The sequence below is a fragment of the Ranitomeya imitator genome, chromosome 5 (genome assembly GCF_032444005.1).
Source record: "Ranitomeya imitator isolate aRanImi1 chromosome 5, aRanImi1.pri, whole genome shotgun sequence".
In the NCBI taxonomy this organism is placed as follows: domain Eukaryota; kingdom Metazoa; phylum Chordata; class Amphibia; order Anura; family Dendrobatidae; genus Ranitomeya; species Ranitomeya imitator.
Genome location: NC_091286.1, coordinates 424,799,995 through 424,813,216, shown reverse-complemented (window position 1 = coordinate 424,813,216; position 13,222 = coordinate 424,799,995). Strand labels below are relative to the sequence as shown.

Genomic DNA, 13,222 nt, shown 5'->3' with positions numbered 1-13,222 from the left:
GTACAAAGGCCATCAGGCACAGGGGATGACATGGATGGGGGTGAAAGCGAATGTTTTCTACTAATGCTGCTGACAGGAGCTGTTCCACACTGCTGATTTCTAAGGTGTTCCACTCAGACAGTGCTTTTCATCAAATTAGCCATCACATGTCCTGTAGCAGAGGACCTTTACAGTCATGCCAAAACATTACTTCAGTTTTCCCCCTCACTCCTCTCATTCCCCCCTAACACTTGTCATTTCGACCTCACATTTGTCATTTTCGGATCACTCCACTATTTTCCCTTACTCCTCTCATTTTGCACTCACACCCCACATTTTCACCTCACACCTCTCATTTTCCCCTCAGTATATACAGGTTTGTCATCTCCCTTATATATAGTATACACCTGTATGTCATCTCCTGTATATAGTATATACCTGTATGTCATCTCCCCTGTAAATAGTATATACCTGCTGTATGTCGTCTCCTTCTGTATATACCTATGTGTCATCTCCTCCTGTATATAGTATATACCTGTAGGTCATCTCTTCTGTATATACTATATACCTGTATGTCATCTCCTCCTATATATAGTATATACCTGTATGTCATCTCCTGTATAGTATATACCTGTATGTCATCTCCCCTGTATATAGTATATACCTGCTGTATGTCATCTCCTCTATACACCTGTGTCATCTCCTCTTTTATATGGTATATACCTGTATGTCATCTCCTCCTGTATATAGTATATACCTGTAAGTCATCTCCTCCTGTATATAGTATATACCTGAGTGTCATCTCCTGTATATAGTATATACCTGTGTCATCTCCTCCTGTATATAGTATATATGTGTGTCATCTCTCCTGTATATAGTATATACCTGTGTGTCATCTCCTCCTGTATATAGTATATACCTGTGTGTCATCTCCTCCTGTATATAGTATATACCTGTATGTCATCTCCCCTGTCTATAGTATATACCTGTGTCATCTCCCCTGTATATAGTATATACCTGTGTGTCATCTCCCCTGTATATAGTATGTACCTGTGTGTCATCTCCCCTGTATATAGTATATGTGTCATGTCCTCCTGTATATAGTATATACCTGTGTGTCATCTCCCCTGTATATAGTATATACCTGTGTGCCATCTCCTCCTGTATATAGTATATACCAGTGTCATCTCCTCCTGTACATAGTACCTGTATGTCATCTCCTCCTGTATATAGTATATACCTGTGTGTCATCTCCCCTGCATATAGTATATATGTGTGTGTGTGTGTCATCTCCTCCTGTATATAGTATATACCCGTATGTCATCTCCCCTGTATATAGTATATATCTCTATGTCATCTCCTCCTGTATTAGACCGCGTTCACACGTTATTTGGTCAGTATTTTGACCTCAGTATTTGTAAGCTAAATTGGCAGCCTGATAAATCCCCAGCCAACAGGAAGCCCTCCCCCTGGCAGTATATATTAGCTCACACATACACATAATAGACAGGTCATGTGACTGACAGCTGTATTTCCTATATGGTACATTTGTTGTAGTTTGTCTGCTTATTAATCAGATTTTTATTTTTGAAGGATAATACCAGACTTGTGTGTGTTTTAGGGCGAGTTTCATGTGTCAAGTTGTGTGTGTTGAGTTGCATGTGGCGACATGCATGTAGCGACTTTTGTGAGATGAGTTTTGTGTGGCAACATGCGTATAGCAACTTTTTGTGTGTCGAGTTGCATGTGACAGGTTAGTGTAGCAAGTTGTGTGCAGCGAGTTTTGCGCATGGCGAGTTTTATGTGTGGTGCGTTTTGAGTATGTGCAAGTTTTGTGTGAGGCAACTTTTGCATGTGTTGCAACTTTTGTGCATGTGGCAATTTTTCCGCGTGTGCAAGTTTTGCGTGTGGCGAGTTTTCCATGAGGTGAGTTTTGCACGTGTGGCGAGTTTTGCGTGAGCCTAGTTTTGCATGTGGCGAGTTGGGCGCGTGGCGAGTTTTGAGCGGCGACTTTTGTGTTTCGACTTTTATGTGGCGAGGTTGGTGTATGTGTGGTGAAATGTGTGCTGAGGGTGGTATATGTGTTCAAGCACGTGGTAGTGTGTGGCGCATTTTGTGTGTATTCATATCCCCGTGTGTGGTGAGTATCCCATGTCGGGGCCCCACCTTAGCAACTGTACGGTATATACTCTTTGGCGCCATCGCTCTCATTCTTTAAGTCCCCCTTGTTCACATCTGGCAGCTGTCAATTTGCCTCTAACACTTTTCCTTTCACTTTTTCCCCATTATGTAGATAGGGGCAAAATTGTTTGGTGAATTGGAACGTGCGGGGTTAAAATTTCGCCTCACAACATAGCCTATGACGCTCTCGGGGTCCAGACATGTGACTGTGCAAAATTTTGTGGCTGTAGCTGCGACGGTGCAGATGCCAATCCCGGACATACACACATTCAGTTTTATATATTAGATAATTATTTTGTCACATGGCTTGCAGCACCTTCATGCATATTTTGTTTATTTGTGGTGCTCATACTCTCCCCTTTCTAGTTAAGGTACCGTCACATTTAGCGACGCTGCAGCGATATAGACAACGATGCCGATCGCTGCAGCGTCGCCGTTTGGTCGCTGGAGAGCTGTCACAAAGACAGCTCTCCAGCGACCAACGATGCCGAAGTCCCCGGGTAACCAGGGTAAACATCGGGTTACTAAGCGCAGGGCCGTGCTTAGTAACCAGATGTTTACCCTGGTTACCATTGCAAAAGTAAAAAAAAAAAAGTACATACTCACATTCCTGTCACGTCCCTCGCCTTCAGCTTCCCTGCACTGTGTAAGCGCCGGCCGGAAAGCAGAGCGGTGACGTCACCGCTGTGCTCTGCTTTACGGCCGGCCAGCGCTGACACTGGGGGATGCAGGGAAGCTGACGCTTGGGAACGTGACAGGAATGTAAGTATGTAGTGTTTTTTTTTACTTTTACAATGGTAACCAGGATAAACATCGGGTTACTAAGCGCGGCCCTGCGCTTAGTAACCCGATGTTTACCCTGGTTACAAGTGAACACATCGCTGGATCGGCGTCACACACGCCGATTCAGTGATGTCAGCGGGTGATCCAGCGACGAAATAAAGTTCTGGCCTTTCAGCAACGACCAGCGATGTCACAGCAGGATCCTGATCGCTGCTGCGTGTCAAACACAACAATATCGCTATCCAGGACGCTGCAACATCACGGATCGCTATTGTTATCGTTGTAAAGTCGCTAAATGTGACGGTACCATTACACAGGCCGCATCATCCATTATAAGATTATCTCTGCACAGCAACATTTTTATTAACTCCTTCAAGACCCAGCCTATTTTGACCTTAAAGACCTTGCCGTTTTTTGCAATTCTGACCAGTGTCCCTTTATGAGGTAATAACTCAGGAACGCTTCAACGGATCCTAGCGGTTCTGAGATTGTTTTTTTCGTGACATATTGGGCTTCATGTTAGTGGTAAATTTAGGTCAATAAATTCTGCATTTATTTGTGATAAACACGGAAATTTGGCGAAAATTTTGAAAATTTCGCAATTTTCACATTTTGAATTTTTATTCTGTTAAACCAGAGAGATATATGACACAAAATAGTTAATAAATAACATTTCCCACATGTTTACTTTACATCAGCACAATTTTGGAAACAAAATTTTTTTTTGTTAGGAAGTTATAAGGGTTAAAATTCGACCAGCGATTTGTCATTTTTACAACGAAATTTACAAAACCATTTTTTTTAGGGACCACCTCACATTTGAAGTCAGTTTGAGGGGTCTATATGGCTGAAAATACCCAAAAGTGACACCATTCTAAAAACTGCACCCCTCAAGGTACTCAAAACCACATTCAAGAAGTTTATTAACCCTTCAGGTGCTTCACAGCAGCAGAAGCAACATGGAAGGAAAAAATGAACATTTAACTTTTTAGTCACAAAAATTATCTTTTAGCAACAATTTTTTTATTTTCCCAATGGTAAAAGGAGAAACTGAACCACGAAAGTTGTTGTCCAATTTGTCCTGAGTACGCTGATACCTCATATGTGGGGGTAAACCACTGTTTTGGCGCACGGCAGGGCTTGGAAGGGAAGGAGCGCCATTTGACTTTTTGAATCAAAAATTGGCTCCACTCTTTAGCGGACACCATGTCACGTTTGGAGAGCCCCCGTGTGCCTAAAAATTGGAGCTCCCCCACAAGTGACCCCATTTTGGAAACTAGACGCCCCAAGGAACTTATCTAGATGCATAGTGAGCACTTTGAACCCCCAGGTGCTTCACAAATTGATCCGTAAAAATGAAAAAGTACTTTTTTTTTCACAAAAAAATTCTTTTAGCCTCAATTTTTTCATTTTCACATGGGCAACAGGATAAAATGGATCCTAAAATGTGTTGGGCAATTTCTCCTGAGTACACCAATACCTCACATGTGGAGGTAAACCACTGTTTGGGCACATGGTAAGGCTCGGAAGGGAAGGAGCGCCATTTGACTTTTTGAATGAAAAATTATTTCCATCGTTAGCGGACACCATGTCGCGTTTGGATAGCTCCTGTGTGCCTAAACATTGGCGCTCCCCCACAAGTGACCCCATTTTGGAAACTAGACCCCCCAAGGAACTAATTTAGATGCCTAGTGAGCACTTTAAACCCTCAGGTGCTTCACAAATTGATCTGTAAAAATGAAAAAGTAATTTTTTTTCACAAAAAAATTATTTTCGCCTCAATTTTTTCATTTTCACATGGGCAGTAGGATAAAATGGATCATAAAATTTGTTGGGCAATTTCTCCCGAGTACGCCGATACCTCATATGTGGGGGTAAACCACTGTTTGGGCACTCGGCAGGGCTCGGAAGAGAAGGCGCGCCATTTGACTTTTTGAATGGAAAATTAGCTCCAATTGTTAGCGGACACCATGTCGCGTTTGGAGAGCCCCTGTGTGCCTAAACATTGGAGCTCCCGCACAAGTGACCCCATTTTGGAAACTAGACCCCCCAAGGAACTTATCTAGATGCATATTGAGCACTTTAAACCCCCAGGTGCTTCACAGAAGTTTATAACGCAGAGCCATGAAAATAAAAAATAATTTTTCTTTCCTCAAAAATGATTTTTTAGCCTGGAATTTCCTATTTTGCCAAGGATAATAGGAGAAATTGGACCCCAAATATTGTTGTCCAGTTTGTCCTGAGTACGCTGATACCCCATATGTGGGGGTAAACCACTGTTTGGGCGCACGGCAGGGCTCGGAAGGGATGGCACGCCATTTGGCTTTTTAAATGGAAAATTAGCTCCAATCATTAGCGGACACCATGTCACGTTTGGAGAGCCCCTGTGTGCCTAAACATTGGAGATCCCCCAGAAATGACACCATTTTAGAAACTAGACCCCCAAAGGAACTAATCTAGATGTGTGGTGAGGACTTTGAACCCCCAAGTGCTTCACAGAAGTTTATAACGCAGAGCCATGAAAATAAAAAAAACAATTATTTTCTCAAAAATGATCTTTTAGCCTGCAATTTTTTATTTTCCCAAGGGTAACAGGAGAAATTTGACCCCAAAAGTTGTTGTCCAGTTTCTCCTGAGTACGCTGATACCCCATATGTGGGGGTAAATCACTGTTTGGGCACATGCCGGGGCTCGGAAGTGAAGTAGTGACGTTTTGAAATGCAGACTTTGATGGAATGCTCTGTGGGCGTCACGTTGCGTTTGCAGAGCCCCTGATGTGGCTTAACAGTAGAAACCCCCCCACAAGTGACCCCATTTTGGAAACTAGACCCCCAAAGGAACTTATCTAGATGTGTGGTGAGCACTTTGAACCCCCAAGTGCTTCATAGAAGTTTATAATGCAGAGCCGTGAAAATAATAAATACGTTTTCTTTCCTCAAAAATAATTATTTAGCCCAGAATTTTTTAATTTTCCCAAGGGTAACAGGAGAAATTTGACCCCAATATTTGTTGTCCAGTTTCTCCTGAGTACGGTGATACCCCATATGTGGGGGTAAACTACTGTTTGGGCACACGTCGGGGCTCAGAAGGGAAGTAGTGACTTTTGAAATGCAGACTTTGATGGAATGGTCTGCGGGTGTCACGTTGCGTTTGCAGAGCCCCTGGTGTGCCTAAACAGTAGAAACCCCCCACAAGTGACCCCATTTTAGAAACTAGACCCCCCAAGGAACTTATCTAGATATGTGGTGAGCACTTTGAACCCCCAAGTGCTTCACAGACGTTTACAACGCAGAGCCGTGAAAATAAAAAATCATTTTTCTTTCCTCAAAAATTATGTTTTAGCAAGCATTTTTTTAGATTCACAAGGGTAACAGGAGAAATTGGACCCCAGAAATTGTTGCGCAGTTTGTCCTGAGTATGCTGGTACCCCATATGTGGGGGTAAACCACTGTTTGGGCACACGTCAGGGCTCGGAAGTGAGGGAGCACCATTTGACTTTTTGAATACGAGATTGGCTGGAATCAATGGTGGCGCCATGTTGCGTTTGGAGACCCCTGATGTGCCTAAACAGTGGTAACCCCTCAATTCTAACTCCAACACTAACCCCAACACACCCCTAACCCTAATCCCAACTGTAGCCATAATCCTAATCACAACCCTAACCCCAACACACCCCTAACCACAACACTAACCCCAACACACCCCTAACCCTAACCACAACCCTAATTCCAACCCTAACCCTAAGGCTATGTGCCCACGTTGCGGATTCGTGTGAGATATTTCCGCACCATTTTTGAAAAATCTGCGGGTAAAAGGCACTGTGTTTTACCTGCGGATTTTCCGCGGATTTCCAGTGTTTTTTGTGCGGATTTCACCTGCGGATTCCTATTGAGGAACAGGTGTAAAACGCTGCGGAATCCGCACAAAGAATTGACATGCTGCGGAAAATACAACGCAGCGTTCCCGCGCGGTATTTTCCGCACCATGGGCACAGCGGATTTGGTTTTTCATATGTTTACATGGTACTGTAAACCTGATGGAACACTGCTGCGAATCCGCAGCCAAATCCGCACCGTGTGCACATAGCCTAATTCTAAAGGTATGTGCACACGCTGCGGAAAACGCTGCGGATCCGCAGCAGTTTCCCATGAGTGTACAGTTCAATGTAAACCTATGGGAAACAAAAATCGCTGTACACATGCTGCGGAAAAACTGCACGGAAACGCAGCGGTTTACATTCCGCAGCATGTCACTTCTTTGTGCGGATTCCGCAGCGGTTTTACAACTGCTCCAATAGAAAATCGCAATTGTAAAACCGCAGTGAAATGCGCAGAAAAAAACGCGGTAAATCCGCAGCGGTTTAGCACTGCGGATTTATCAAATCCGCAGCGGAAAAATCCGCAGAGGACCAGAATACGTGTGCACATTCCTAACCCTAACCCTAGCCCTAACCCTAGCCCTAACCCTACCCCTAACCCTAACCCTACCCCTAGCCCTACCCCTATTCTAACATTAGTGGAAAAAAAAAAATTTCTTTATTTTTTTATTGTCCCTACCTATGGGGGTGACAAAGGGGGGGGGGGGGGGTCATTTATTATTTTTTTTATTTTGATCACTGAGATAGATTATATCTCAGTGATCAAAATGCACTTTGGAACGAATCTGCCGGCCGGCAGATTCGGCGGGCGCACTGCGCATGCGCCCGCCATTTTGGAAGATGGCGGCGCCCGGGAGAAGACGGACGGGACCACGGCTGGATCGGTAAGTATGATAGGGTGGGGGGGGGGACCACGGGGGGGGGGTGGGGGGATCGGAGCACGGGGGGGGGGGGGGAATCGGAGCGCGGGAGGGGTGGAACGGAGCGCGGGGGGCGTGGAACGGAGCACGGGGGGGCTGGAATGGAGCACGGGGGGGTGGAACGGAGCACGGGGGGGTGGATCGGAGTGCAGGGGGGTGATTGGAGCACGGGGGGGGTGATTGGAGCACGGGGGGAGCGGACACGAGCACGGGGGGGAGCGGAGCACAGGGCGGAGGGGAGCCGGAGCAGTGTACCGGCCAGATCGGGGGGGTGGGGGGGCGATCGGAGGGGTGGGGTGGGGGCACACTAGTATTTCCAGCCATGGCCGATGATATTTCAGCATCGGCCATGGCTGGATTGTAATATTTCACCCGTTATAATGGGTGAAATATTACAAATCGCTCTGATTGGCAGTTTCACTTTCAACAGCCAATCAGAGCGATCGTAGCCACGAGGGGGTGAAGCCACCCCCCCTGGGCTAAACTACCACTCCCCCTGTCCCTGCAGATCGGGTGAAATGGGAGTTAACCCTTTCACCCGATCTGCAGGGACGCGATCTTTCCATGACGCCGCATAGGCGTCATGGGTCGGAATGGCACCGACTTTCATGACGCCTACGTGGCGTCATGGGTCGGGAAGGGGTTAAAGGGAATCTGTCACCTCATTTTGTCCCTATAAACTGTGGCCACCGCCATCAGGGGCTTATCTACAGCATTCTGTAATGCATTCTGTAATGTTGTAGATAAGCCCCCGATGTATCCTGAAAGATAAGAAAAAGAGGTTAGATTATACTCACCTGGGGTGGTCCGATGGGCGTCGCAAGTCCAGCGCCTGCTGTCTTCATGCGATGACGTCCTCTTCTTTGCTTCCTGTCGCGGCTCCGGCGCAGGCGTACTTTGTCTGGCCTGCTGAGGGCAGAGCAAAGTACTGCAGTGCGCAGGCGCCGGGAGAGGTCAGAAAGGCCCTAAGTCTAAAAATGTTTAACTTTCCATATGCTATCGATTAAACTTATTCTATTGATTTACGTTTGTTAGTTAACCCATTTCATCAGTATCTACAACCAAAAGCAAACAGAGTACTGAAAGAATGTGTGTATGTAAAATAAAAAGGACATTTTCATTTCAAAATCAGCGTAAAATCAGGAATGAAAAGAATTCTTCACTTTTTTAGCAGTTTTGATTATTGTTGAAATATGAGTTATGCTTCATTTTCTTTACATATCCTACAACATTTAGACCACTGTAATAACTGGTGGATGTTATACTGAAAGCGGACATACATGAAATAGTAGCTATCATACGGTTTTAGAACTAAGTAATTGAAACGTGCATTGTTTTGCGTACTGAAAAAAGTTGGCAAGAATTACTTGGACTAATGAGAGGACTAAATAAGAAGCCTACAAGAACATGGAGCTGTCACAGCAGAGGAGTGCAGAAGGTCACGCAGAACGAGCAGAAAACGGATTAAATCAGTAGTATAGGTCTCCGTAACAAATTCGCCTCTGTCAATTTGGAAAAGCAGCAAACTCCTATTTGTTGCCTAGACGGTAACGTAAGCGTAGCAGCACATTCCTGTGCAGGCATGTCTGATATTTCTCAGGAAACAGCACGTATTCCATGTACAAAAGGCCGAATTTGTTTTGTGTTAGTAAGTGCAGTGATTGCCGCTCCTAGAAGATGGGGGAACATACAGATGTGTTAGTACTTACTATGTAACAGGGCTCACAGAACGCCTTCTTGTCCACGGCGTAAAACGGCTGCCCACGCAGTTTGCTGTTACAGGTCATACAGGTGAAACACTCAACGTGAAACACTTGGTCCATAGCTGTGCATCCTGTACCTTCTCCGACAACATTTTCCCCACAGCGAGAACATCGACCTAAAACAAGAGGGCGTCCATGAGAATTCAGCAACTTAGGAACATGGGCAGTAGAGTAACCAGTAAGACCCGTCCAATACAGGTCTCGGAGGATCATACCGGCTACTGTGGACCTGACGGGTGACAAGGCTGCATCTGGTCTTATTAAAGTGGCAAATATTGATTTCCTAAACCCGAGCAGCAGGAGAATTCAAGCTTGTAAGAACAGCAAAAAAAAAAAAACACACGCAAGAGATATTTTGAATTTGAACCACCATAGATATTTACTGCATACCTAGGGGACCCCCTTTCTGGAAATAGATGGGGGCTCAAGACGTGGGGGTAGAAATGGTCCTTCAGTTGTACTTTTGAATGGCACCATTCATTTTACAATATCATGTACTGAAATAGGAAAACATTCCTAGGTGGGTACAACTGAAAACAAAATAGCAATTTCATAGGTTTTTTCAAATTTTGTTTTAACAGCTTCAATGTATAGTAAAAAAAAAAAAAAAAAAAAAAAAAGACCAAGCAGCACAATTCTCCATTGTCAGACGAGTACAGCGATGACAAACACTTATAGATTTTTATTAGAATTTAGTAGTGAAAAATATTTGGAAATTTGCAAAAAAAAAATCCATAACAAATTTGGTTTGTGTTACCATTTTCTGAGACGCAGAACTTTTCTCTTCTGTCGATGAAGTCGTGTATGGCTTGTGTTCTGTTCCCAATTCTATTGATAACATTACGGAGTACATATGACACATCGATCACCATTTCATTTGGTTTTTGAGAGGGGGCGTAGTGGTGACTGAAACCACACAAATCTCGCGCTTTCATTTTTTCTCCTTTTTTTAATGTATGTTTTAAATAACTGAATATTTTGCAAGATTGGACTTTTATGGATACAGCGAATCCAATTATGGTATTTTTTATTTTAAAACCTGGAAAAGAAGGTGAATTTAAACAATTACATTTTATTTTTTGAAACTTTATTTTTTAGCTTTCCTAGGGGAATGTGTGCATCATGTAGTGTAGGAGGGGGGAGTGTGGGGATCAGTCATGCTGTGTGAGGGAGGGGGCTGTTAGAAACATCATGATGTATGGTGGGGGGCTGTGGGTCATCAAACTGTGTGCCGAGGCAATGAGTTATACTGTGTCTGGGGCTGTGGGTCATTATACTATGTAAGGTGGACTACGGGGGCCACCATAGCGTGTGCGTTGGCCATCATACTGTGTTCTAAGGGGATACTGGGACATTGTAACCAACGTGTACTGGTTTGTAGGGACACCATACTGTGTGGACAGGCTATGGGAAGCATCATATTATGTGTGAGGGGGACTCTGGGGTTTTACTATACGTGGGGTATCATGCAGTGTATGCATGGCTGTAGGAGCAGCATACTGTGCGTGGGGTCTGTGGTGGCATCCTACTATGTATGAGGGTGCTGTGGGGATATCATACAATATAAGGAAAATCATACAATGGTGGGGATAGGTTGTGATACATCATACTGTATGTATGAATGATTTCCTTTGTACACATAACATTGTGGGTTATAGAGAATTTAGTGACAAAACATATACTTGGTGGAGAAGGTTGAACTAAACCTATGTAACTGCAAATGGAGGGCCAACTGCATATTAGTTTCTGTGGATTTAGAATAGGGATGACATAAAAACGCCTAAGCATAATGTGTAAATCTCCCAATACTTTTTTCTATATAATCTACATGTTTTTTGTAAAAGTGGGTGTTGTAAAAAATGCATTCAAAAGACAGGTGATGGCTGTGCTACACAGGTTGGAATAAAACCCTTATTTAATATCAGAAAAAGCCTCTTTTTATTTTTATTTTTTTTAACAAAGTCAGTATTGAGATAAACTTAATTTGACAAATGTCACTGGCTTACGTCAAAAATAAGAACTGCGTGCTTAACATTACACTTCATATTTAAAGGTTTGCTAAAAGTTTTTATTCAATCACGCGGATATTATTTCATTACTACAAATTGCATTACACCGGCGGCTTCTATTACTGGGGATATATAAAGTTAGAGGCTCATGATGCCTGTAGCCTGCAGCACTCATGGTTGTCACCAAGTAAAGGAAGGTAACAAGATGACTGTTGTAACCACAAAAAAAACAACAGACTATTACCGTACTTACCCTCCACAGGCTCAATACCTGATCTCCGCCATAGCCGTCTGCTGCTTATCTGCAGCACTGACATCACCTCAATAGTACTGTAGCCGACAGCGGGGCTCAGCGCCATCTACATAGGCCGAGATGGAGCTCTGTGATTAGCTGCAGTGCTGTTGATGTGACGTCAGCGCTGCAGCAAACAGCTGAGATCTGGGAGAGCTGGACTTAGGGGGGATAAGTAATATTCAGTATTTTTATAACTACCAAAGCTTATACCTAAAAGTTTTTCGACCAGGGACAATCCCTTTAAAATGAGACTGAAGAGATTATGTATAAGTGGCTCATCCAGAGAGCAGCGCTGGTCTGTGCAGCAATGGCAATTGGATACATGACAATTAATAGGGACGTGATTGTCACATACGAGACGTACTATAACATATATGAACCCAACAGAGCCCAAATGTACCGCCGCACTAAGGCAGCCCTGTAAACACACGGAAGCTACATATCATATCGCCTGCGTAGGAGAATATGTCTGGCTTATATCTATGCTCGTCTACATCAGTCGCGTCGGTAAACTATCACCTATTCATAAGATAAGTGATAACTTACTGATCCCGGGGGCTCCACCACTTAGACTCTCACAGATACTACTCTGAAATCAGGATATATTCACATGTCCAGTAGTCATCTGTTAGAACGGATCCAGAAACAATCAGATGGCAAAAAAATTGTGCAGACACATCTTTGTTTTTAAAAAAAATATTTCTGCCGGACCTTTTTTTTTTTTTTTTTTTTTTTATATACATTGAAGTCAATGGAAAACATCAGTTAAATAACCATCCATTTCTTTTTTTTTATTTGAAAGGGAAAGAAAAAGAAAACTGATGGCTATTTAACGGATCCGATTTCCATAGAATTCAATGTTAAAAAAACAGATCCAGCTGAAATCAGTCTTTTAAAAATGGACAAAAAAAGCTGAGTCTACACAACTTTTTTTTTGCCAACGGATTGCTGCTGGATCTGTTCTAACTGATCACTGCTGGACATGTGGACATAGCGTAAAGGCTGCTGAGCATGCCACCACTCTCCATGTATTGTCTTGGGGGATGCCCGTTATGGAAGAATACAGTATGTTTGACTCCTGCTCCATAGTAAACCTTTGCATAATCTTTTTATTGGGGTCAGTGGAGGCCCAGAGGTCAGTAACTGCTTGCCGAGCCTACGACTAGGGGAAAACGTACCAATTTGAAGCAACACTGTCTGCAATACCTATACTGGAACTTCTGAGAAAGTCTCCCTGCTAGATTTGTATGGATATGGTGTCGAGCACTTCATATAACAATCCCATAATCAGACTGCAGTGGTAATATCGGATATAGAAACAAGGAATATAGGACGCGTATCGTTAAGAGCGTCGGACTGCAATCACGTCTTTACAATGGTCTATTAATTGCAAGTATCACAGGAGGTTTTTAGGT

The 13,222-nt window shown here is 43.6% G+C and overlaps 1 protein-coding gene across 6 annotated transcripts in view; it reads right to left on the bottom strand.

Annotated features, from left to right (window-relative positions):
• LPP (LIM domain containing preferred translocation partner in lipoma) overlaps window positions 1-13,222 on the bottom strand; it is a 438,714-nt gene that overhangs the window by 83,681 nt on the left and 341,811 nt on the right. For all 6 annotated transcript variants that reach the window (XM_069727091.1, XM_069727088.1, XM_069727092.1 and 3 more), the window contains one exon: window positions 9,450-9,619. In XM_069727091.1, the coding sequence (XP_069583192.1) occupies window positions 9,450-9,619 (170 nt within the window). The remainder of the gene's footprint in view (window positions 1-9,449; window positions 9,620-13,222) is intronic.